This window comes from Hemicordylus capensis, chromosome 1 (genome assembly GCF_027244095.1).
Source record: "Hemicordylus capensis ecotype Gifberg chromosome 1, rHemCap1.1.pri, whole genome shotgun sequence".
In the NCBI taxonomy this organism is placed as follows: Eukaryota; Metazoa; Chordata; class Lepidosauria; order Squamata; family Cordylidae; genus Hemicordylus; species Hemicordylus capensis.
Window position 1 is genome coordinate 141,016,713 of NC_069657.1, and position 27,599 is coordinate 141,044,311.

At 42.8% G+C, this 27,599-nt stretch overlaps 1 protein-coding gene across 5 annotated transcripts in view; it reads right to left on the minus strand.

Annotated features, from left to right (window-relative positions):
* The window catches only part of CD5 (CD5 molecule), a 38,724-nt gene extending 11,897 nt beyond the window's left edge, over nt 1-26,827 (minus strand). Inside the window, exons 1-4 of one of the 5 annotated variants that reach the window (XM_053283238.1) lie at nt 26,714-26,811; nt 20,541-20,615; nt 16,798-16,869; nt 1,568-1,606 (exon numbers count right to left, since the gene is read on the minus strand). Coding sequence is in view for 1 of the 5 variants with exons in the window: in XM_053283236.1 (XP_053139211.1) it covers nt 1,568-1,606; nt 9,833-9,923 (130 nt within the window). In the remaining 4 variants the exon portion in view is untranslated. Of the gene's footprint in view, nt 1-1,567; nt 1,607-9,832; nt 9,934-12,039; nt 12,114-16,797; nt 17,352-20,540; nt 20,616-26,713 lie in introns of those variants that run through there. The other 4 variants (XM_053283239.1, XM_053283237.1, XM_053283240.1 and 1 more) reach the window with 4 other exon arrangements.
* Nucleotides 26,828-27,599: the final 772 nt, after the last annotated feature.

Genomic DNA, 27,599 nt, shown 5'->3' on the forward strand with positions numbered 1-27,599 from the left:
CAAGTCATTGAATGGTACTAGAGAAAGACACGCTGTTCTGGTAGCTCCAGGTCTTCACACTCACATCAATTTCGGAGGATGAACACAACTGAAGGAAGCCCGGGTGGGTGCGCGGCTGGGGGAGTCAGTCATGTGACTTGCCTCTGGGGCCCCCCCAAGGCAGTGGGCCCCCAGACAACTGTCTCCCTTTGCCCTATGATAGTTATGCCCCTGCCTCGGTACTTTCCAGATTACGCGCTACAACAGTGTCACTACTGTCCACTAAGTGTGCTTCTATACCGCTGTGTTTTGACATCACAGTTCCTGTGCTGTCAGCAAGGTGCCATTCACATTTCCATTTCCTTCTTTCGGATTTTATCCTTGCATTTTAGTTCTACAATATTGCAAGTCCGTTGCAAAATAATAGCTGTATTTTCCCGTTGTAGGAGGGCTATGCAAGCTATGTATGTTTTCAATATGATCCTGCCAAGCCAAAGCATTTTACTGATGAACAGGGTGTAATCTGGACAGTGCCCTCATGCTACAGGTAGACTGTTCACCTTTTGAAAACATATGCAAAGCAGCACATAATCAATATATGTTTATTGTTGGCTTTATTTTAAAAAATATGGGGGGGGGGAACCCCAATATATTTATTATGGCTCATATACAGAGTGATGCTCTAGTCTGTACAACTATCGCTTCCTGATTGGGCAATTCCTTGAGCTTCCCAAAAAGCCCTTGCCAGGGGTATAGGGACCCTTGGCGGCAACACTGAGGGTTATGGCTGCAAGGGGAGGGGAAAGCGCTATGCAGAAGCCCCTGCTCTGCTAGTGGGGCTCCAACCGGTTTCTGGGCTCTCTCCTCCCCTCCTTCTGCAGCTACTTGTGTTGCAGGCCATGGCATAGCAGCTGGTATTATATCACTCGCAGCAGTCCTTTAGGGCAGTCTCATTCCCCTGGCAGTTGACTATGTCTACACAAGCCTCTGTGGTTCTTTGAAATAATGTTCCAGCTAGCCACAATGACGCTGTTTACAGGCCAACAGCTGCATTTTCATATTTCTAGCTCTTACTACAAATTATCTCCCATTTGCCCCCATGAAAAATCTCCAGCCACCCAGATCTTCCGGAGTCAATACCACTGAGCCGCACATCCATAGGCATCCACAGGACTTTTTCGGGAATGGGGTGGGGGGTTGGCAAAAGCGGCAATCCTATATCCACTTACCTGGGAGTAAAACCCATTAAATTCAATGGGACTGGCTCAATTTGAGGGGGGGGGGCTGCCCCCTTGCACCCCCCAATGCCCATGCTCACTTCCCACTCTGTTGGAGAAAGATTAATATTGAAGACAACCAGGCAAAGCCACAGAATATAGCGTAGGATTATATCTCCTCCCTCTTTTATATCTTATATCTTCTCCCTCTCAGTGCTGTTAAGTGTTTAACTTTGGTTGGCTCGTGCCCTTTTGTAAAATTAAGAAACACAAACAGTAAGATGCTAATTTTGGCATAAATCAAGACATGAGATGCTCTTAATGCAATTAAAATAATTCACCAAATCTACGGACTGAATGGAAGTACTGACCTTCAGGGCTTTCACTTACTCCACCATCACAAGCGACCACTGCAAAGAAAGTAACACAGTCAAGAAAAAACAGGGCATAGAGTCAGCAATTTCCCCTTCTCAGCAGAAAAACGACTGCTCAAGCACAGTAAGAACATTTTTACTGGTGATTTATACTTCGAAGCCTGCAAATAGAGCTCTCCATGTATCTTCATGTCTTATTCTAAACTTCTTGCCATTGTAGATTATGCTGTTTAAGCTAAAATGACCACACTGCAAAAATGTGTAATCCTATGTCACAGGTAAGTCCTATTAAGTCTATAACATCCAAGCAGGTCAATGCAAGAGTGATCCTTGCTTTATTTAACATCCACAGGTCTAAATGATGGAATTCCTACTGCTTCCATTGTAAAGGCATTGCTATGCCATCTTCTTTGGATCTTTTTCAATCCTTAGGTTGAAAGAAGATATAGTCAGTGTCCTAGAAGTTTGGCTGCTCATGTAAATTAAGGTGGGATTCAAAGAGCCCTGTGTACATGAGAACCAGTGTGGTGTAGTGGTTAGAGTGCTTGACTAGGACCGGGGAGACCCGAGTTCAAATCCCCATTCAGCCATGACACTTGCTGGGTGACTCTGGGCCAGTCATTTCTCTCTCAGCCTAACCTACTTCACAGGGTTGTTGTGAGGAGAAACTTAAGTATGTAGTATACTGCTCTCGGCTCCTTGGAGGAAGAGCGGGCTATAAATGTAATAAATAAATAAATAATAAATAACAAAGCAGTTCTGTGTACACATGGGGAGGGATCACTGATTTTTCCCTCTGTCAACATACCCATATGCCACATTGGGCTGGTTCTCACAATCAGGCGGTTTTAGTTATGCCTCCAAAAGTTGGGAAGCAGAGGCATGTGCACTCCCATGAATGTTGGTAAAGTGGTTGTGTGCTGGCTCCAATGTCAGCTGGGCACCGTGCCCTGCTGGATATTCAACCACATAGTTTGGATTTTAGATCACCAGTCATGGCTGAATGTCCAGCAGGGCACAGGGCACAGTGCCCAGCCAACGTAGGGTTATATCTCCTCCCTTTTTTATATCTTATATCTTCTCCCTCTCGGTGCTGTTAAGTGTTTAACTTTGGCTGGCTCGTGCCCAGCATACAATACCAGCTTTCACAAGGGTTTCACCACCTCCCAACTTTTGGCAGCATAACCAACCTCACCTGATAATGAGAACATTTTGTGTGCTACTGTGGAAGGCTTCCTTATTCCCAGGACCCTTTAGCTGGAAGGGATGGGATGTATCACCTTCCTCAAACTCCGATGATTTCCCCATTCCTAACATTTAAGGGAGGTCTCTGTATTAGGCAACCGTCTTTAAAAAAAAATTGCTTCCATTATGGAAAGACCCACTGACCATTAAGACATATTAACATTCATTTGTCAAATCCCAGACTCCGTTTAGGCATCTCTTTCAAGTGAAATGATAGTGATGGCCCAGCCCTATTCACATTAATCAGGCAGCAAAGCCACAACAACATTTTGCCCATCCCAGCAAGTCATGCCAACCTAGTAGCAGCTATCAGCGATATCAATAAAAACGTTAATAATCTCCTGGCAAATGACAAAGCTAGTGGAACCGTGGGGACACTGTCTTTCTGCTGTTGGCCAAGATTGTTCCCCCTACCCTATATTAATGAAGTGCACCTTGATAACGGAGGTAATGGAAAACCAAGATTTCAATGTTGCAATGTCCTGAACTAGAAGAGGCATACAGAGATGCTTAAAGCCAATCTTGCTTCAGTTTGGTTTGCAATGTGAATGGAAAGCCTACACTCACTAAAATGCTTATTTTAAAAGCATTCCATCCAATGTAGATTTTACATTGGCATTACAAACCTTATTTAAGCAAACACCTCTTGAAGTATCTTGTGCAGGGGTGTTGCTAGGACTAGGTACTTAAAAGAGCTGGGCCCATAGCCCCCTTTTGATAATTGAACTCAATTGTACACCTCCACCAAGAATAATTTTGTATGTTTTTAAAGTCTCTGATATTATAATACATAATAAAATATGAAGGTGGAAGCATCAGAAAGCTAGGTGATGCTAGGCTCTCCCATGCTCTATGCAGGTATCTCGAATACTGCATTTCCTTCTTGCAGAGGTCATGCAGTGGAGGATGAGGTTGGCTGATGAGATTTGGGGCTCATCATTGGAGGCCTGTGCCCCATGGGCCATCCTCTAATGATGCCCATGTGCAAAAATGTTCTCAGTCTATTCTATTAAGACATACGCTGCATGTTTAGGGCACCAATAATTGTGTGGGAAGGTCTCCTGTACATGTTTGGGTCATCAGTGATCCAGCGGGAACATTCCCTACACAGGCTTCACTGAAATAAATGGGCAACATGAAAATGTATGCTACTCCTGATTCATCATATTGGATCATGTGCAGCAAATCTTAATTGCTAATACAAATTATGCTTTTTGTCTCTTTCTGCGTACAATCACCATACCAATTACCAAACTTTCTTGTTGCTGTTTTTCTCCAAAGAATAATTTAATTAAGAGGAATTTTGATGAGTGGTTCGGGAGAAAGAAAAATAAATAGGCTAAAGTTAAGTTAGATCCACACACACACACACCCCGCTTACTTCAGTGGAACACTCCTGATTTGCCCCAAAGGATTTCTCTCTGCCTGCTACACAGTGCAATTAAGCAAGCAATATTATTACAACTCAGCTTACTTCTACTAGCCTCTCTTTGTTTTTCTTTCTTTTCTTTTCAGTTTAAAAGACAAAAAATACAACTAAATGAGTATGCTGGAAAGGGATGTCCTATGGGAATCCCTCAGCATGAAGGCACTGTGCCTTTGTGGAGAAGGAACATGCTTAGGTTACTTGACATGTTCCCCTAAAATGTAAAATGTGAATGCAGCAAATGTATTTATCATATATCTACTTTCAACCAGTGAGCTGGGCTGGATCACAGCTTTTTGTCAACAGAATTTTACTGCTGTAGAATTTTAATTGTAAAGCTCTTTGGGAGTCAATTAATTGTAAACTTCTTTAGGAGTCAACCGCCCAGAGACTTGCGTTTTGGGCAGTATACAAATGTGTTTAATAAATAAATAAATGCAAAGACTGAAGAGCAGGGCACACACAACATACAAAAAAAAAGTGATGGGGTCACCGGTAGGTTGAGAAGCATCTCCACGTCTATCATCAGATTCCTTGAGATGTTCTGAACAGGTGATGAACTGGCATGCATGGCTATATTCCTATACTCACTAGGCCACCTGCCAGAGACTGTCCTCAACCAACAGCAAAGTGGTCATTGAGGGGGCCTCAGGCTTTATCCCTTGCATCCAATATTTGCATTACTTATTAGCTACGTTTGTATTTCCTGATCATGCTTCACCTAAAGAGCTCGAAGTAGCAGTCTAGCATTAGTATGAATACAGATACCTGATAGCAGCTTTGTGGGGGACATTTAAATTGGGGAAATAATTTTGGGTTAAACACCCCTTCTCCCAGCACTACTGCCCAAGAAAAATCAGAGCCCCCTATGGCTACTTTAAAGTACAGCAAAAAAAGTCGGGAGATGCAATCTCAGTTCACCCAAATAACATCTGATTTGGCTCTAAGTGGAGATTTGAACCTGTGTTTCCCGCCTACAGCCAAACCCAAACATATATCCACTGCATGGATGGTGTTGCATCACATTTTTGCACAGCAGACAAAATTGCTAGATGATACTCCAGTGTTCCATCTTTCTGGTGGATTTAGATAGTATTCTGGCGATCAATTTTTTGATGCAACAATCTTTTGGTTTGAGAATCTTTTGGTTCTCCCTTTGGTAAACAAGCATCTGACAGACATCTGGTCTTTTGATCATCATCACTCTGGCTTATATGATGTTTTTCATTCTAAAAGAAAGGTCAGGAACTCGACATGGCACTCCACTGTAACAGTGTGGCCCTAAACTAGTGGCCATCATCACATCTTGGGACAGTGTATTCTGTACATTAACTATGTGTCGTGCAAAGCGGCACTTCCTTTTGCCTGTCTTCAATGTACTGCCCATCAATTTTATGGGGTGACCCTGAGTTCTAGTATAGAAGAAAAAACTTCTCTTTCCACTTTCTTCACACCATGAATAATTTTATAAACCTCTATCATATTTCCATTTTGGTAGCCTTTCCCCCCACCCCTTATTTACATGACAAAAATGATGCCCATTTACCTGTGCCAGATGTTGAAAGGTACGTGTCCACATGCAAATGCTAGGGAAAAACTGAAGTCGTAGTGCAGGGAAAAGAAGTCTGCCTAGATGGGGGAAAGTACTTGTGTTTTCTAGGAACACCAGCCAGGCTTCTGGTTTCACCAGAACGTTATGGCTATAAAATATTACAATGCAAAGAAGGGCTATTTATTGTATTCTGATATTTCTAGCTACATCTATCATATTTTAATTTTGACATTTCAATCATGTTTCATGTGTCTTGTACCAACGGTTGTTTTTCTAATCAAGGAGCCACCTTTAGCCTCAACCTACAACATGAACTCACTTTGAATTGTTCACTGTATATCTCCTTGCTGGATTCCTTAGAAACCCATAATCTTTTGAAGTATGAAAATAGTTTGGAGAAATCTAAGGCAGTCTTCATTCCTGTTCTCTGCTACTGCCTTACTGCATGCCCGCTGAAACACTGGGCAGTGTACCATTACAGCTTGTAAACAGAGATGTTCCTTTGAAATATATTTAATTAATTTCTGTTTTGTATGTACATGTATATGCCACCTTTTGTCACAGACCTCAAAGCCATCAGATATATCATGCTAACACAGCGGCTTGCCAAAGGTCTTCCAGAAGATGTTATTTGAACACATATGGAGTTCAAAATATATTTTACCAAGAGACTCAGTTAGCAGATGGTCAACCAAACATGGACATTACATAACTTGTTTACTAGGGACAGAAACAAGATAACTCTTGATAACTTGATAGCCCAAGAGAACTCAGCAGTGAGGAGGAAAATAACTTTTCCAATTTTTTCAAACTGCAATATTTTGTTTCTGGAGAAATGAAGTTCACACACACAGAGAGAGAGAGTTTTCTATTTACAATGTTATCATTTTAATGCTGCCCATGGCCTCAAATGCTGTATAGAAAGGTAGCGAAGAAAATTTAAAAATTCATAGCAAGTGCAATGAAGAATGTTGCTGCCATTGGTAGTGACCATGCCCTGGTAGTGGCAACTCCCTCTCCCATGCCTGTCCCATTTTGTGAACATTTTATATATGCTATTTGTGTGTGATTTAAAAAGTAAACTAAAATTAGAAGCTGAGCACTCATTTCGTGTGTGCTGTATCAGAAATGTAGAAGCCCTCATGCCACTCTTTATTTAAAAAAGAAAAATGGGATGCGCAGAGTACCTGCAGCAATGTCCTTTTATAACCATCCCTGTTTTCCATAGCATTTAAAATCCCATATGCTCCCTCTTGAAGAACCCTATGAACAACCCTCTTTCAAGTGCTGCAGTGCATATCTTCCCTGCTTAAACAAATGTCAAAACCAACAGTAGCAGAAAAGGGAATTTTTGTACAACTCAAGGTCTACCATAAAAACAATTTTTCTAGGTCAAATAGTACCTGCAGTGCTAGGGGTGAGGGGGGATCCAAACTAGGGCCGTAGCAGGAGCAAAGGATTTAAACCCTACTCCACCACATGGCTCTGATCCTGATTGCCGCTGCATGCTACTTTACACATAAGAAATAATTATGTAGCTGCAAACGTATGCTTAAATTAATGTGTAGTTTGATCCTAGGTTTACAGGCAATTGCTTAGCTTCAGTTTATTTTTAATCATCATTTACGTAGCACTTTCAATATGAAATATACTTTATATTCCATATGTGATTCATTCTTCTATGGAATCCCATCAGGCTGATCACTGCCATTCCCATTTTACCCTCTCCACACTCTTATCTGCCCATATGTGAAATAACTGCACACTGGACAAACACATGTTTATTGCCTGGCATGATTGGGACAAATATCCACAATGCCAACTCTCTGCTCAAAACAAAAGCAAAATTCTCTTTTGAAATCTGGCTGGCAGGTTCCTAATATAAAGCTTCATTATTGCATGAAAATTCTGTGACACAAGCCAAGCCATCTCTGGAGACTCTGGGTCATTCCTATGTCATTTCAACATAAACCTAAATCTATTTTTTTCTTCTTCAGGGAAAGCAACATGGGGGAAACATATGAATTAACTAGTTCGCTCATTCTCTTCCCTGTTAATGTCTTGGCATGGGTAACCTCTGTATTCTACATTATCAGATAATATGCTCACACTTGTTAACTTTATATATTATACATGACACTGTGAGGTACTGAATACAAACACTTGTAGTGCCAAATAAAAATTATGTAAATTAAGGCAATGCATTGCACTAGCTGGAGGCCATGTCAAATGTATAGACATTCAAAAACATGATGATTTAGGATTTCAGCACTGTTGGTATGCTCAGGGCAGCTCACAACTGATAAGAATCCACACAGATGCATCCATTTTTGTTCTCTTCCATTTTAAATAATTCAAGGTCAATTGACTTTCCCATCTCCTTATCTTGATTTCCCAGTTACAGTGTAGGATCTGCCTGTCCTTCCCAACATTTAGGTGTCTGTGTGAGTATGTACACTACATATACATATATTACTTCTGCTAGTAACCAGAAGGAGTGGCACCGTATTGTGCTGAAATAAAACAAAGATCCTCCACCCATCACAGCAAGTCCTTGATTTACAAAATTTGAATCAACCACTCTGGTTAAAAGAAGATGTAACCAGAGGGTAAAGTGATAGGAGGCTGTCACAGTGGGGCACAGTAGATCAGCTTTGTAATTCAGAATGAACCATTTGTTGGTCCAAGTGATTGGCAGGAGTTTATCAGCAAGCCTCTGCCCAAGCTGCAAGTTCAGATGTAGCCAATTGTAACAGCTCTTTCACAACACAAGTACAAATGTGCATCCAGATGTTCATCTGCACCTGCACGGACTGCATACGGCCTATACCTACTTCTGCACATGGATTTTCCTTGCTGGTCTAAGGTGTGTTTTTGTTTATTTTCAACGCAAAGCTAATCACTCTCATGATTTTTCCCTAAAACTCATTCCCGCCCCGCCCCCCGCCAAGAAAACAGATTTTTGTATTTCTAAGCATATTTTGCCAGTGTAAAAATAGAATTATTGCTATCATCAGTTGATGCAAGATCTAAATGAGACAAATGGTGCTAAGAAAAATGCTAAATATTGTGTGGAGGGTACATCTGCTACTGGTTTATTGGAAAGATGTGATGTCCTCAGTCAGATTCCCCGCTTGACTCAGGCAATGGCTGCAGAGAAGCAGGGCAAGCTCAGGGAAGAATAATGTTGCTCCACAGTGCCCTGAAAAGTATATTAAATTTATACTTCCCTTTGCTCAGACAAGAAGGCTCTTTCAAAAGCTTACAAAATATTAACAATAAACACAGTTAAACACAACTGAAAACTGACGTTTGAACAGAAACAACAAATAATGAGCAGCAAGCACGTTCAAATCTGCTAAACATGCCGATCACCCATCTTACAGCAACTAAAAAGCTTCCTAAACATGGAAAGTCTTAAGTAATCTTCTAAAACTTGGAAGAGACTTGGCCAGGTGCTTTTCCCTAGGGAGGGTATTCCAAAGGGAGGGTGTGACTGTGGAGAAGGCTCAAGGTTTGGCTTCTTCCAACCATATTTACATGAATGAGGGAGCACAGAGACCGAGCATCTTCTGAAGATCATAGGGCATGAGGGGAAATATACATATGGAGGAGACATTAAGACATGTTGGGCCCAGACCAGTATTGGCATGGCATCCTGTCTCGGACACTGGATGGCCTTCACCTGAGGCTTGTTGCCTGATGAAGCTCTGTTGACATGCCGTCACCATACAACCCTCCAAAGGGCAGGGCATTTCTGAATAAGCTAGAGCTGCAGCATAAAACTACTTGGTATTTCTTTAGCATTTTTCCTAAGCACCCCAAGTGCTTCATGTACACTATCTTAATAACCCTGATTCTAAATGGGCCATGATGATGGGCCATCCGCACAGATCAGGAGCAGGACTGGGGCTGAAGGCTGACAGAGAGGTGGTTTGCCTAAGAGAAAGTGGCGTGCCTTCACCAACCCAGTGAGTTCATGGCTCAGCTGAGATTTGAACCTCTCCTTGCATGCAAGAGCCTTTTGGGTACTACTCACCCCACATCCCCACCAACGCCAATGGAATAAAGGTTAGATGCTTGAATCTCATCAGCATGTTCCTCCTCATCCGACCATATACAGATAGCATATTTTGTGTCCTTCCCCTGACACTTCTGCTATCTGCTGTGGGCAAGGGGAGGGGATGGGGAGGAAGACAGAGTGCTTTTTCTCTCCTGATGTGGTTCTCTGCGTCACGTCTCTTAAGTTGCTTGAAATTTGCTTTACCAAGCTTCTCTCTCTATCCTACAGGGTCCTAGAGCTGCTCACTGGCCTCTCTTAACAGGGAGATTAGGCCCTATCTGGCCACAAAAACTATAGTCCCTGTTTATTTTTACAGCATGGACAGAAGCCCACTGAGGGTGTGTCCAAAGTGGAGAGAGAACTTGACCTAAACAGGGGCGTAGCTATAATTGAGCGAAAGGGTTCAAAGAACATGGGCCCCCAGCTCCTGAGGGCCCTCCAGCTCCATACCTCCCTATTTTCTTCATTATCGCCCTCACTCTGGGGGGCCGCCAGAGAGAGGGATGAACACAGGCCCCCTCTCTCCTAGCTACGCTCCTGGACCTAAATGATGAGAGACTAAATTGTTTCTAGAGAAAAGCAGATGTGGAGTCTATGCAACAGAACCTATTACTTCTCCTGGAAATGCTTTCCTAAGCACGGTTAGGGAATGAGTCCTTTAGAGGAGATTGGTGTTGAAAATTAAGGGATGGAAATAGAGATGCCATAATTTCTATTATGGAAAAAGGCTCTCTCTTCCCATGCTGATTTTGAATCTCACTGACTGAGTAGGTAACAGTATCACAGTTCTTCCTTTTTCTTGCAAGGTTTCTGTGCCTTTAGCAAAAATATGGCAGGACATAAAGGAACACAACAGGAAATGATTCACCAGCATAAATATGAGGCTGTGACGGGATAGCTTCACCTGGAGCATTCTCAGATGGAGCTTTTAGCTCGCTTCTCCACCGGAATGAACATTGACCAGATTTGTGCCGAAGTCCGTGTGAGATACTGGGGGCACTTCACACATGATTCGGGTTTTTCATTGTATGTTATGACCTATCCCAGTATATGGCCGGGGTAAATAACCCCATTTTTTGCATCAGGTTTTTTTGTGTGGCAAATTCTAACTCGTAGCAAAGCCTCACTGTAAACCTGCGGTAAAGCCTGTAAAAGCTCCTGCTGAAGATCTGCCTGCCACAGAGCTGTGAAAGGCACAGGAACCATGCCAAAAAGGAGAAGTGGCAACCCTCAATAAAAAAGTTGTACTCTAGAATGAGGGAGAAAGGCAATAGATGTGCCGGGATGCCAGAAATATATTGCAATTAAGCTTGTGTGAGGAGTGGGCAACCTCAACCTTGCGTGAGGAGTGTGTTAACCCAAGGAAAAAGGCAGACAGCTCATTGATTCTGGTTGCCATGGCAACGAAAAATGTCAGAGACAGAGTTGCTACCTCCTGCAATAAAATATTATAATACTTGGGGGACAAAGCTTGAGCCAGATCAGGGAAGAGACCAGTGCTTTCTGGCAGGGGGGCAGAGTCCAGTGCAAAAGCTGTCTGCTCACCTGCTCACTAGGAACATAGGAAGCTGCCTTATACAGAGTGAGATCACTGGTGCATCTAGCTCAATATTGCCTATGGTGACTGGCAGTGACTTTCCAGAGTTTCAGAGAGGGGTCTATCCCAGCCCTACTGGAATAAACACCTTCGGCATGCAAAGCATATGCTCCATCACCGAGCTACAGCCCTATCCCTGCATGCTCTTTCTAGTTCCCTAGCACCAAGCATACAATTCATACAAATTAGACCCCCTCACATCATGACACAATTCAGACTATAGCTGTGCCACAACTAGAATGGAGGAACTAATAAAGCACTTGCAGGGCAGAGTGTGTATCAAGCCGCATACACTTTGGTTAAGTCACACGTACAGCATACAGTTGAGGAACTGAGCATATCGAAGACATTCTAGAAACCATTTACCCATTTTACAGAGGGTAAAACACTGAAACTCAGCCCAGTCCCAAGGCCAATGAACACACCCATGGCAGAGGACTCAGAATAGAACAGATGCAAAGCAGATACCATACAGAGCACATGGCTCAAAAAAGTAAACCAAGCATCAAATTACAGGTCAAGTCACATACATGGATTATGTGTAAATTAAGCATTTAGGAATTTTTTTTAAAAAAAGTTACCCCACCTCACACAAAGAAGTAACACTATTGCACACCCTGTCAGGTGTGCAGATGACACACAAGAAGCAGAGACCTGAGGACACCCCCTTGTTCTTGTTCTCTAACGCACAAGACACACACACACACACACACTCTCTCTCTCTCTCTCTCATTCACTCACTCATTCACACACACCCCTACCTGCCGGCCCTGAACTGCCTGCTGCTCCTTCAGCCTGCAGAACATTAGCCTTCTCTTCATCTCTGCTGTCTCCCATCCTTGTCCTGTTCCAATACCTGGCCTAATGGCCACCCATCTGAATGGGCAAACAGTGGCAGGCAGGCAAACAGGAAGGTGGGTCTGGGTCTGTGGGCCGGCTCTGCTGGGATGGCCTGCTTTGTGTTGGGTAGTGAACTTGCCTTATGCACACAAGGAATAGTTTTACCTCATGGAAACAGTCTGGCTGGGAAACCTGCCTGAGGCCAAAGGCACCCTGCTCTGTCTGTCTGTGGTCTCCATTGCCCATTCACTGTCCAGAGATTGTGGAGATCAGGCTGGGCAGGCTGGGCACTGGGCTCCTGCGACCACCACAGTAGACCTACTTGGCAATCAGAAGCAAGCAGGCTAGCCTGGCAATTGTTCAAATTGCTTGTCCCCTTCCCCCACATAGCTGCAGCACACGTGTGCATTTAATTAAAAATACAAGAAGTTCTAGCAAGAACTAACCTGTCTATTTTCCTTTTCACATAGGGCATAATTAATCTATGCAATGCTCTGCCATGGGATGTGGTAATGGCCATTAGTTTGGATGGCTTTAAAAGACAAATTCATGGAGGACACGTCTATCAATGGCTACTAGTCTGGTGGCTATGGGCCACCTCCAGCCTCAGAGTCACAATCCCTCTCAATAGCAGTTAATAGAGGAACATACCCCCACCTCTTGCCTGAGGGCTCCCCAGAGGCATCTGGCGGGCAACTGTGTGAAACAGGATGCTGGACTAGGTAGGCCTTGGGACCAATCTAGCAGGGCTGTTCCTATGTACATTATAATCTGATTTGAGAATTACTATCTTCACATGTTAGCTCACTTCCACTTCAAACATTCATGCATCCGGCATCTTGAATTGGGGTGGATGACATCACCACAAACTACACCATTGAGGTGTTCCTACGTGTCACTAGAACTGCACTAAATTTGGTCCAAATCAATTAGGCAGTTCACAACTTAGCCCACTTGCACCTCAAATGGTCACGCATCTGCCATCTGGAATTGGGGTGGATGACTTCATCACAAACTACGCTGCAGAGGTGTCCCTATAACCGTACCAAATTGCATTTACAATTTAACCTGGGTACAGTCCCCCTCAAATGTAGGATACAGATAGAAAGTATACTACTGAATATGCACTGAACGTAAGAATAATCTGTGCACATGTGCTAGATATGTAGGAGGCAAAGATGGTTGTATTCCTCTTAGACTGATTTTCTTTTCTTTTTTAAAATCAAGTGTGCACACATGTGCTGCAGCTATATGAGGGAAGGGGTCAAGTGCCAGCTACCACACAAGCAGCTTGAACAATTGCCAGGCTAGCCGGCTTCCTTCTGTATGTGCACACACTGTACGCAGACTACATACGCATTGAACATAGCATAGAGAGTGAGTGGGAAATGACACCTGAAAAACTGTTAACTGGAGAGTGATGTCTGAAGCCTAAGAAAACTCTGCGTGGAAGCTGGAAAAAAAACATGCCCAAAAGCACGGGCGGGGGGGCTCTGTTTATGAACTAAATGACACGTTACGCGTATATTGGCATATACTTAGCCTTGATATCATTGGACCACTCTCCCCCTCAATCACGTGAAGGAGGAGTGTGGGTCCGTACATCCCGACCATCAAGTGCATAGTCCTGCCATTGTCTAATCACGCTGGGAGCAATTAGGTGATAGTAGGATGCCACATTGGATCGAAGGGGGAAAGATGTGTGCATCCATACTCCTCCCACACAGGACTGATAGGTCTGGCAGACAAATCATTCATATCAGCCCATAGTTTTTATTCTCTACATCTCAGCTAAGGGTGATTCAAATCAGAACCATGGCATGGGGGCAGGGGGCCTTTAATCTTTTGCTCGCACCACAGGGAGCTTTCCTCCCAGGGGAAATAATCTCAGGCAAGTCTCTTTTTGAATATATATTGGTACAAGATAGCAAACATGTATTATGAAAAAATTATAATTTGCTTTTCCCAGTTGGAAACTGAATTTGGAAAAGCAAAAGACGTGACCCACTGGGCTTAAGTGATTGGGGAGAATATTCTGATGGGCATCTGGGAGGAGTGATGGTCCTGGGACAGGCCTTTAGCAACTCTGTGGTATATTACTCTGGTTGTGCTAAATAACATAATAATCAATATAATCCTTGATATTGGGTAAGTCAAAAGAGCTGTGTTGACACTTTTCATATTTGGTAGGGATGCCCAATAATTAAACAATTTTGGAGAAAGGTACCTAAAGATAAAGTAAGAGACACATAAGATACATGAGGAGTCACTTGTGGGATGTTAAATTTATTTAGACCTTTTACTAGCTTTAACACATATTGATGGAACAATCTTAGACAAATAAAAGGAGTTAGAATCCTTTTGCATGGATGCATGGAATCACTGCAGTAAGAATTCCGTCTGCCAAACCCTGCAACCAGTGGACAATTACAAACATAAAAGAATTGGTTTCAAAAGATATTGGATCTGGGCGCTTTCCAAATTTAGCCGCTCAACAGCGGCACAATGCTTCCGTTCAGGCAAATCACGTTCAAAACGTAAATTGCAAAGCGCCCAGCAGGGGGAGCAGTCTCACGAAAACTAAGAACCCGAAAAAACAGCAACATTTTTATGCCGGATATATGACATTATAGCATTACATCGCAGTGATTAGATTCGAAACAAGGCATTGGAAATATGAACGGCACCCTGCTGTCAGTGTAGCGACTGTGGAGTCACAACACAGGAAGCGTGGAAGCACACTACCCTGTGCTTCCGTGACCCCGTTGACTTGATATGCCGTGACCCCGTTGGCTGCTTGATATGCCGTGACCCCGCTGCAGCATCTAATCTGGAAAGCGCCCTTGTGTTAATGGCCAAATTAACATTTTTTGGGGTAAGAATTTGTGAAAACAGACAAAGGCGGGAAGTTGACATTATTTGTAGAATTCTGTGAAAGCAATTCAATTTCAGTTCTGTTTTAATCCATAATTAGCTGGGCTGGGTGCAGAGCCAGGCACACTTCTCCCCACAACCCTGCCTGGCCTGCTTCTCTTCCACAGCCCACAGTTTCTGGATGGCAGACTGGCCAGAAAGCCAGCCTGCCCCCTCCTCCCTCCCTCCCTCCCTCCAATTCTCGGTGGCCGGCTTGCCGCCATCGCCTGCTCTCGCTGGCCAACCACTAGTAGGAGCAGCCCGCTGCTCCCCTCACGGTTTCTGGCTCCCGCTGCCTGCTCCTGCCAGCCAGCATCCCTATTTTCTCCCCGTCCCCGTCACTAATCAGCAGCTGCTTGCAAACTTTTGCGAGAGCTGCCACATGGGATTAGCAATGGGTACTCTTAGGAGAAATAAATATATAGATGGAAGTACTTTCCTCTAATTTTCTGATGTTTAAATATGAATTAATAGTGTCCTATGATTATATTATTTGTGTATATGGCATGAGAAATCTTAAAAAATTACAAACAGGACTGTGTTGTTGGGGAGAAGCATCTTTGAACCTTTGCCCCGCCACAGGGAGCTTTTCTCCAAGGGCAAATAGCAGGGGCCAATCTGGACTGAGCCCCTGGTGGGGGCAAAGGATTGAAGTCCCTCTCCCCATGTCATGGTCCTAATTCAGATCAAGCCCCTACTGCAGCTGCTATTTAGAGAATAAAAAGCAAAGAGCTGCTTAATGTAATCTAAAGGTTGGCCCTAAGAAGATCTTGGCCTTCAGAATCTGAATGATATGGAAGGCCCAGCAGCTACATAGAGACTGGTGCTGAGCGGGGTCCCTGTATAGGGACTGCCATCAAAACCCAGAACCCATCAAAACTTTGAGCCAGGGGTGTGTGTGTATGCATGTGTCTCACTGGAAAAGAGCTTACTGATTGTCAAGTTGACTGTAGAGTTGACTGTCAGTTTGATACGCTTTACTTATGTAACATTAACTGGCTAGCTAATGAAAATAATTTACTAATATCCAAAACATGAAAGTTACTTGATTTTTACAATGGGATTACCAACTATGCAGTGCTTGCTCACCCATATTGTATCCCCAAAATAAAACATCCAGGAGTGCATTTTTTTCAAGCTGCAATCCACACAGCAAAGGTTTGAACGCTGAGAAAGCATTGTAAACAAAGTACTCCAAAACAAGGGGCCCAATATCCCTATTGTGTACAACAGGACCCCACCAGTCTCAATGGGGCACGTGGCAGGTGCTAATGAGCTAAAGCCATTCAAGTTCCTGCTTCCTTACAGCAGCTCAGTATCTGGTACATAACACCCAGATAAGAGCCAGGGCTGGGTAATAATATTGCTGTAGCTCTTGCTTAAAGCTAGGCCCCGCCTGACAGAAATAACTGCCTTTGTTTCAATAAATAGCCTCCCCACTTCCTGTGCCTGTCTGTTTTTTTTTTTTTTTAAATTTCCTTCTATATTTACTCTCTTGTTATCTCCGTCTGTGGTCTCCGTTTGAGGTGGGAAAGTCTTGAGCTCAGTGACAGGAAATTTGCAGGCAACACTGTTGGGGCAGCTTACCTACCTTCAAGCCCAGCTGTGCAGAACTGACTTGAGGCTTATCTGCATAGCCGAGTCTCTCCTCAGGAGGGTGAAGCTGCAAATGCAAGCATGAAAATCAAAATTGTCATCAGCACAAAGCCCTGTGTGGAGCATAGGCCATTGCTGAACTGAGGCACACCAGCTGGGTTAGCTTAATCTTGATAATAACATGCTAAGCCTGCCACTCGGAGTCTTGAAAGGTCACCAAGGCGTTGCCGCTGACATCCTTTTCAAGTTATTGTTGCTTAGAAGCAATCAAAGCTCCTATGCCTTCAAAGCCTGTCTCAAGGAAGGTGTGAGCCTCAGAGAGTGGAGGATCATGGGATCATCTTGATAACTAATATTTCTGGAGATTTTTGAAGATCACAAAACATATCTCGGTCTTATCCATAGGGCCTGCGTGCAATGTGAATGCATGGCACGGTTTTCGGGTTGTTTCCCCTGGTGTCTCAGGATGCTGAAGCTGGTGAGATAAGAGCCAACAGATGGTCTATTTTGGACATTTCCCCAAAATTTACCACCCCTAAATTATGTTCAAAATTCATTGCCTGAGGTGGAACAGCTGAAATGAACAGCCTAGCAGCCTGGAAAAGTACAATTTAGGAGCAGGCTACCACTTGATTCAGTTGATGGTTAACTGACCCTAATTTGCATGTATGTATTTATTTTGAAATGTCGTGTCCCATTTTATCTTATTAAAAGAAGTAACTCAAAGTGGCTAGCAACATTAAAAACAATGCCTCCAAATCCCTAAGGCGATCAAAACACAACAGCATTAATGCTGAAAAGAACACAAAATAGCAGGAAAATATATCAATTATAAACAAGATTCAAAAGCCATATAGATCAGATTAGTACAAATGCTTTCTGGGAAAAGCCAGGTGGCTTGAAGTCTGAATGGATTCTACAGTGCTGGTGCCAGTGCCCTGGAAAAGCATTTTTCAGAGGTAAATGTTTATACCCTACCCACATTTTTTTCAGGAACAGTTGTTGTGACCCAGCCTGATCCATCAACAAGCAACCCAATGCTCAGGGCTCCCCTTCCACCTCTACTGCACATCAAAAGAAAGGCACAGCCATTAAACAAGCAGATTAAGATGAAGGATTTTGGTTTAGGCTTTCTGACTGATGAATTGCTTCACATTCATTTCAGTTACAGAAGGGAAGGGTATTATATTCGACATTGGCCAGACAGAGATTGTGGACCAGTTTGGACAATACCTTACTGGCCCATGCAATTAGGAAGGGGGTGCACCAAGAACATCTGTCATGGTGTCCTCCGTGGATATCCCAATGCCCTCCAAACATATCCCTTCTCCTAGCGCATCCCTTTATCGTGTGTGTGTGTGTGGGCGGGGGTGGGATGGGGCGGGGCGGGTATTCATCAAAACAGCAGCTCTACACAAGCTCCAAATATACCAGACAACACCTCCGGTAAGGTATCTTCCAAACAGGCCATTTGCAAAGCAGAGAATTGGTTGTTGAGATAAAATCTGCTTTGATCAAGTATATTCAACTGTATTCTGGTCTTGCTGCACACAAAGACTTTAAGCCTAGCTGTTCCCCTAGTTTGCTTCATCTCTAAACCACAGTAAAAGAATCAGGTCAAAGCTGGGACTGTTGCTCTATGAGGGGCTAATCCTCAGGAGGTGGAGTCAAGCGATGCACCAATCTCCACCTGGGCCTCCTATGTGCATTCACAAATAGGCAGCCTGTTATCAACCTATACACAGATGGGGGCAGGATACTGATCTAATTTTAGCACATGACTGTGTATTTCTGTGAGGTCTTTTGGTTTAGGAAGGATAACCAAGGGGCTAGAGAGAACACCTTTGGAGAGGAATCTGCTCTTTCTTCCTGCTAGGCTTTAAATTAAATAAATTAATATTAAAGCAGACACAGGGGCAAAGAAAACTATACACAGTTAATACTAGTAATAATTATAGTATACTTTTCTGATCTCAAAATCTCTTACACATATATCCCACATAAATAATTCCCCTTACCAGTCCCTAAAATCTCACTGTTGCACTATTCATCTTTTTTTATATACTTAGCAATAATAATGTAATATCCAAATAGACATTAGTCTCTGTCTATAACTTCTGCACAGAAAGAGCTTGTCTAGATGGTAAATTGTACCAGCTTCAATGTTGATTTCCATGGGGAATGTTGTAGCCTGTATAAATGAGGTATGTGCCCTTCTATACATTTCTACAAATATCCCCCAAATCAATTGAAAAGTTAGATTTTTTTTTTTTTAAAAAACCATTTTGCTGTGTTGAATGTGCGAGGAGTTTTTGTGTGCACTAGATTGCAGTATATAGACACTTTGTCAGGATGCCATGTTACCTGGTTACCTATGTGGCCCTGTAGAGTCTAGAGAAGGGTGTGGCATCCCTCATGTGGGGCTTTCATTTCCTTCAGGGGGCATTAGGGATGATAAGAGTCCAGGTTGGTTGGATCCCAGTAGGGTTGAGAGAGCAAGGCAGGGAGAGCTGCAGGAAACAACTCCAGAGAGACAGATAGATTGGGTGTGGCAGGAAACGGGAAGCAAGGTGAGGAAGTGGGTGGGGCTGGAAGTAGGCTTTAAGCCCTGTCAGCTCTGCACTGGGGTATTTAAAGTCTAGACAAGGCAGCTGAAGAGGAGGAGCTGCTTCTGAGTATAGGAGCCAAGAGTTCTCTGGGAGAGGGAACTGGCTGAATGCAGCAAGCCAGGAGGAGGACTCAGGTGACAAGCTAACCTCCTCCCCTGGCTGTTCCTGAGGCTGACCTTTTGGGGGGTGTACCAGTCATTCTGGAGTTCAAGAAGGGCCAGGAGCCCACCTCATCCCCTAGAAGTCTGAGACACTTTCAATGAGTCTCCTTAGGAGATGTAGGTGGGGCAATTACCTTTTCTCAGTGGGAAGCATAAGTGGGGTGGGGAGGAGGAGTTTCACCCTGCTCACACCTTTCCATTTTCTGTGGGCATTACTGTTCCAGTCCTGCAGGTGCATAGCAAGCCGGGCAGTGGTCCGGGGCAGGCCACCACAGTGTTTCTCCTACTTGCCACCGCCGCGCCGCCACCACCACCACCATACTTCCCCCGCTACGGAGGCCAGGCACATAGGGGCACACTGGGAAGGAACGCATAGCAGCCTCTGCCCTCCCCAGTCCACAAAACACTTGCTTAGCACTGGCTAGATGCTTTATTTCTGACATGAAGCAAGTGTTTCATGTGCTGAAGAGGGTAAGGAGGCCATTGTGGTTTCTTTCCCAGTACCTGCTAATTGAGCAAAGAGGCACCTTCTAAAGTGGTGATTCTCTAAGATTTAGCTGGGGGAGAGCAACTTGTCCCAGCACAGCATCCCTCCAGTGGCTGTTGCTGGTATCTGCCTTATGTTTCTTTTTAGATTGTGAGCCCTCCATTTTATTTATGTATTTTTCTTTGTAAGCTGCTTTGTGAACTTTGGTTGAAGAGCGGGATAGAAATAACAGTAGTAGTAGTAGTAGTAGTAGTAGGTTGTCTTAATGCACACTTAAATGTTTACAGAAGCTTTTGCAATGCCCTTGGTGTATTGAACGTAGGCTAGTGTTTCTTATTTCAATTACATTGCAGGTAAACTATAATAGAACAGTATCCAGAATATGCAAAGCACACACACCAAAGAAATATAACATCCCTAATGCAAAGTTTGGCTAAACAAACTTTCCCCTAGACTAAACTTCCCTTTTCCTTGAACTCACCAAACTCCTGATGGGACTTCAAGCCTCCTGTAATCCTGTCTTCCCAGGCTTTACAGTTATCCTCCTGCAGCCAGCCTGTCAGTCAAGACAAGGGTTCATTTCCAGTTAACCTTTTAGAGGGAGGGGAGGCTGGTTTCTACAGTGTTTTTATTGGATGTTTTAATGTGTTGTGAGCCGCCCAGAGAACAATTTTTAAAATAAAATCGTTTATTATTATTTCTATTAATTTATTTATGATGATGCTTTAGAAATGAGGCTTCATGCCTCATTTCACATAGATCTCACTCCTACTCACACATGCACAGCATGCCCTTATTTGTGAGCAGACCGACAACCTTCCTTCTGAGAACACCTTGCATTCTTGGTTATGAGTAGACCTCTTACTTACTCATAAGTATATCTTGCATTATTATGAGTAGTTCCAAACTTACATGCAACACAGAGGGCCTATTCATCAGTAAGGCTTACTGTCTATTCATGAGTAGTGATACATCCTTACTCACTAATAACATCCCACTTTCACTCATGCGTACACAGTACCCTTACTTATGAGTAGACCTGCAAACATACCTGCAAACTTCCTCAGAAGTAAACCTTGCATCCTTTCTCAAGGGTAGACTACTACTACTACTACTACTAGTAGTAGTAAGGGTGATGTTTCCACATATGGTTGAGGGCTACTCAAAGCAAGGGTGTACTGTCTAATTTAAGAGTAAATGCACGAGGAAGGCCAATAAGGCCTCTCACAAAAGATGTGATATCAATTCACAAGTAAGTTCACTGTTCAGGTCTACTGGCAAGTAAGAACAGAAGGCCTACACACAAGTAAGACTATCTACTTACAAGTAAGGATGCAAAGTTGTCATAAGGGCATGGGGTCCCCTCACAAGTAATGTGTAAAGGTCCAAAGCCCTGCTACACTACATAATATTTGGGTAAATAAATGTACTTTGTAGCATTGCATCAAACAGAAAATCATCAGGTATATCTGTAGGAAGTTATTGTGGCTGGACTGGGGACATCTTGAATTTCTGACTGGACATTTTATTTACTAATTTAATTTAATTTAATTTATATACCGCCTGACTCCAAAGGCTCTAGGAGGTTCACAAAAATAAACACAACAAAAACAAAATAAAACAAACTGTTAAACAATTAAAAGCATTCAAAGATTACTAAAAGCCTGGCTTTAAAAATGTGTCTTAAGGGCTCTTTTAAAGACTGGTAAAGATGTTATGTTTCCCAGAAACACCTACGGTATATCAGGCAGCAGTGATATAGGAAGATGCTGAATGGCATCATCTCATACTGTGCAGGAGATGGCCATTGTGAACCCCTCCTGTATTCTACCAAAGTCAACCACAGGGCTCTGTGGTTGCCAGGAGTTGACATTGACTCGATGACACACTTTACCTTTAAAGATGTTAAAACACAAACATCTATAGGGAGCGCATTCCATAGCCCAGGAGCGACTACAGAAAAGGCCTGTTCCCGAGTCACCTGCCAGATGAGCTGGCAGCATCCGAAGATGGGCCTTTCTCTATGAACTTAATGTGCAGTGGGGATCATGCAGAAGAAGGCACCTTCCCAGGTAATCCATTTAGTATACTGTAGCATTTTGAGGACGCACTGTGCCCTGTAAAGATGCACTAGACAGAAATTAATCAGGGGACTCCAAGTAATTGGGGAAACGGCACATTGAATTTCTAGATGCATCAACTGCACGTTGATGGCTAGATATATCCCTCTTCAGTCCAATTTCCAGCTGAAAGACCAAGGCAAAGTGTGGGTGCATGGAGCCTCTTTTCTAAAGCAGCATAATATATGAAACTACAAAGTTTTTACAGCTTATAGGGTGCAGAAGTTAAGATGGGCACCTTAACTTGAAATGTCCATGCTTTTTGGAGCATAAATGAAAATGGAAAGCCATCTTAACTCTCATCTTAAATTGAAGGTTTTTAGATGACTGAATTTCCAAGCTTTTTGAAAAAGAAAATGGGCACTGCGGAAAGGAAGCTTAACAGTATCACTTACCATGCAATATCTCTTACAAAGGCAGTCTGCCACCACTTTGTGTGCCCTTGCAAGGTTCTCTGACACCATGCTGCAGCCTCCCTTCTAAATCTATTTGCCACCTCCCCACACCTTGCGCACCCTGACAAGGCCCCTTGCTGCTGCCTCATTGTTGCAGAGGCGTATCTAGGGAAAATAGAGCCTAGAGCAAGCACTGAAATTGCGCCCCATGTCTAAACATTTGACACCCATCTTTCAGATAACTTTACCATAATATCAGCTGAAAAATACAAGTCAAGCTTGTTAATCTTTTAATCTTTCAAAAACTATTTAGCAGTGGACGTAGCCAGACCAAAAAATGCTGGAAAACTACAAATTTCAGTATGCTGGGCCTCATAAAATACCCAAATACTATGTGGAGGTGTACTTGGAAAACTAAACAGAAGTACCTGTCTAATTCTTTACTATGCATTGTAGCATCACTATTACATAAGTTTTAAAAATAAATGGAGAATTTGACTTTTCCCAGATACTCTGAAAATAGTTAAAGGATATGCAGAGTAAACTGTGTCACTGCTTGGAATATATTCTAGTCTTTCAGAAAGACAATTAAAATGAGAGAAAGAGAGCAAGAAACTTCTAGTGGGGCTTAATACTAAGGATTTCATACTGATTCAAAGACAAACTCACCATTAATAGCCATATTATTAAGACATCACATTTAACTCATTTATCACAAGAAGCAAAGTAAGAGCAAATGAATACAATCCTAGCTCATAAGCTTCAGCTCAGTATTCACAAGCCCTGATTCTCTGTACATAGTGCCAATCTGAATATATGTACAATGACTTATATTGTATTAAAGTTTTCAAATTTTTTTAACCATTAGCCCCTTTGGGGGGTTTCCTAAGGGCCGTGAGGGGGTCTGCAAAGGTTCCCCACCAACTGGCCTCTAGGGCCTCACAGGGACCATTTGAGCATGTGCGGTGGCCATTTTTAAAAATAACTTTTTTTAAAAAAATGGCCGCTGGAAACAAGATGGCCGCCACACATGCTCAAATGGCCTCTGTGAGTCCTGGCATGGCCTAGGGCCTCATAGAGGCCATTTGAGCATGCACAGTGGCCATTTTGTTTTTGGTGGCCATTTTTAAAAATTTTTAATTTTTTTTAAATTTTCAAAAATGGCGCCCCCTTCAAGTGGCGCCTGGGGCATGTGCCCTGCCTGCCCTACCCTAGATATGCCCCTGCATTGGTGGGCTCCACTATCCACATGTATGAAGTGCATGAAAGAAAGAAAGGAAAAGCCACTGAGCATATGCAGCTCCAAAGTGTTTCTTTCTTCTATAACTTAAGGGGCCATACATCAGGGTGACATTTATACCCACCAATTTTCTTATTAAGTGTTCTAGGAAATGTTGCTAATAGTTTGTGCAATCAAGACCAAATAATATTTCTTACTGTGGTCCTTAGTTACTCCACTATTTTTGTGTGCTAAATTTAATCCCTAATTAAAAAGTGGCAATGTCACTGTCATCATCAATGTCATCATCTCTTGATAGTATTAGCCAGGTATTTCCAGCCCTTTTCCTGCCTCTTCGGTGATCTGATTGATGCAGTTGTACTCATTCACTGATATTTACAAAAGATACACAACTTTATATTTCACTGTTTTGAACTTGCCTGGCCTATTTTTCCTTGCAAATATATCTTCTCAAAATTGTTAGCCAACTAAGACAGCAGTATCTACAGGGGATGCTTGTTTGTGTTAACTCCCCCAATCCTCTCATCAATCCCACCTGCAACATGTAGGAAAGGAGGAAGCATCAATGCATTGCAAAGGGCAAATTTGTGGTTGGCAAGGCATTGAAATGAATGGAAAACATGGTTAGCAATTGCAAAAACATCTAAGAATAAAGGGGGGAAATGCTTTAAAATAGGCAAAACTCACCAAAAAAAAGCCCCCAAACCCTTAATATTGCCAAGAGTCACCAAGAGGAATGAGCAGATTGAACCTCTGAAAATTTTTGAACCCCTCAAATCACTCAAATGCACTTTAAATCAACAAGAGACACCAAGGTCACCAAGAGGAATGAGCAGATTGAACCCCCCCCCCCAAATCACTACCCCCTCAATACCTCACCAACCGCAGCTTCTTGGGTCACGGTTGGTAAAGCTGGCCACAATTTCCCATTTGCAGCTACTTGAAACTGCGGTTGGTATGGGATAACTGTACAATGTGTAACCTCCCAAGAACATGCTGAATAGGGACAACAATGCTTTCAGAAAATGTTAAGGGTTGCAATGAATGCAGGATGCATTCACAATGGATGAAGGAGACTGGGTTCAAAATGCTGTCCTCACTGTGCAACAATGGTCAAATCCACTAAGGTAGTGCAGAGACAGCCGGATGCATCTGAAAAAACAGACAATTGCTTTTCAAAAGTAACTTCAGTTAATTAGACACATTTTAGCTACTATAGACTAAATTGGCCACTCTTCTAGAATGTATTCAGAAAAAGCAAACCAAATGCAGCCAACACACCGTCCCAAAGAGAAGCAAGTTAACCCACAGACATGTTTCAACTCCTCACCCTCAGACCTCCTTTGGTACAATGGTAATTGACTGGGTGCTTTCCAGGTTACCCGCTCAACAGCAGCAAAATGTTTTGGTTCGGGCAAATCACATTCAAAATGTAAATAGCAAAGCCATCAGCAGTGGGAGCAGTCTCACAAAAGCTAACAACCAGGAAATACAGCAACCTTTTAATGCCGGACATACAACGTTAGAGCAATAAATCACAGTGATTAAATCTGAAACAAGACATCTGAAATGTGAACAGCACCCTGCTGACAGAGTAGGGACTGCGGTGTCACAACACAGGAAGTGCGGAAGCACACTTTGGAGATACGTTCGTGATCCCATTACAGGGTCTAATCTGGAAAGCACCCTGCTTTACAGCCATGCTTATTTCCATTGTTATGTACAATAGCATCCTCTCTGAGTTTTATATTGCCTGTTTAGCTGATGGTGAGCAGCAGACGTTGTTTAATGGGAATTGATGATGGGTACTTAGCTATTCCAAAAATCCGGAACATAACTCACTCCCAACTGCTCAGCTGGGGCTCCAGCCAGTTCTGCCTTATCTGATTTTGAACTGTGCATGAGAGCCAAGAAAAAGCTGAATAGCAGCATTGTGAATCTGGAAAGAATTTCTGGGGAGCAGCTGGGTTTCAGGATTTTCAAGCTGCTAAAGCTGCTGTGGTTTTTTGAGGTAATGTTTGATCAAGTTATACATCTATTATATAATTTGAAGAATAGGTTGGTTGGTTGGTGCAAAATAAAGCCAAACTTCGTGATGACCTACAGATACCAAATTTTGTATGAACAATCCAGCCATTTGAATTAGCTGCCACTACTTTTTACACCAGAATATGCTGGGTGAAAGGTTTAAATAATATTTGTTTGCATTTTAAAGAACAAATTCTGAATATAATAATAATATTTTACTTGTTATTATTCTCAACAGATTTTTAACAATAATCAGATCAATAATTCAAAAACAATATCATGCCTAAGAGAAGCAGATCTTTTTCTGATTCAAATTTACTATGATCAAAATTCACTATGTATGCTAATTATTCAATAAAATGAATGACGTTTGAAGTAGAAATCTTATACATTTAAAACTGTTTTTTTACTTCCCTCTTGCAAGCTCATTTATAAACAAATTCTATCACATATAATTAATTTCTTGGAATTTCCTATCAGTGTAATCTCTGCAAAATGACTTTGCCTGGTCAATGACGGGCCTTGCCAACTAGTTTTAAATAAATCAATTATTAAAAGAGTTATTCCTCCCTTCCAGCAGAGGGAGCTGCAGCAATTACCTTATCTGGCTTTATAAGGCCTTATCCAGCCCCAGCACAGCATCCCTCCAGTGGCTGTTGCTGGTGTCTATCATATTTCTTTTTAGATTGGCAGCCCTTTGGGGACAGGGATCCGTCTTTATTTTTATTTCTCTATGGTTGGGTTCAGACAAAATACGGAACCAGAGGTCCGTTCACTTCCAGTTTTGTTAACTGAATGTCTGAACCTGGGGAAATAGAGTTAAAATAAAAAATGGGCCCGTGGTTTCCCTTCCCCTAACTCCATTTGTTACCTTCGGTTTGTAGTAGGTTATGCCGCCAAAATTGTATTTCGGCAGTGCCTGAGATACATCCAAACTAGGAGTGCAGTTTGCCTTTGCCTCAAACCAGAGTGGAGGGAGGAAGCTCCTCTCTCTCTCCAGTTCCTATTGGCTGAGTGGGCTGTCCTTCAGGAAAGACGGAAGTCGACACAGCCAGCTCCTCAGACTCTCTGCAGTCTCGCTGACTTCAGAGAGCCTCCAGAGCGTTACGTCTGGAGAGCAGGAGGGGTATGTGTGGGGGAACTTTTGTTGAAAGTGATATATAAATATTTGTCATCTATAAGAGAATGGAAATACAGTTCCAGGATACGTGCAGGAGAGCAAAGGGAGATATCAGAGCAGCAATATGCTGAAGCATTATCCATAAATTCTGAGTCACTGAAACTAGGCTTCTATATTCCGTGAATAAAAAAGGCACAATTAATACATGTCAACTGTACAAAGAGGCACCTTTCAAAGAGGCAGCTCTCATATGTAGCGGGTGGAGAGCAACTCAGCGCAACACAGCACTCCTTCCAGTGGCTAGTGCTACTAGTGTTCCTTTGTGTTTCTTTTAGATTGTGAGCACTGTTGCAATAGGGAACTATCGGCTCTTTTCTTTTGCTATGTAAACTGCCTTGATAACTTCGAGTTGTCGGAAAATGTATATATATCCTTAAGGAGGAGGTTTTCCAATTCGCAATTTACTCCTGTTCACTACCATTAGAGTAGAGGGAGTTCATACAAGGGAGGGATTTATAGTGACTTCCATACAGTAGCAGCAAGGTGCCGTTCACACAGCCAGCAGCATCATTCGGCTTTTTTCTTGACAATTTGTGCTGAATGTGCAGAATAGGCTTCCTAAAAAAGTTGCGCTTTG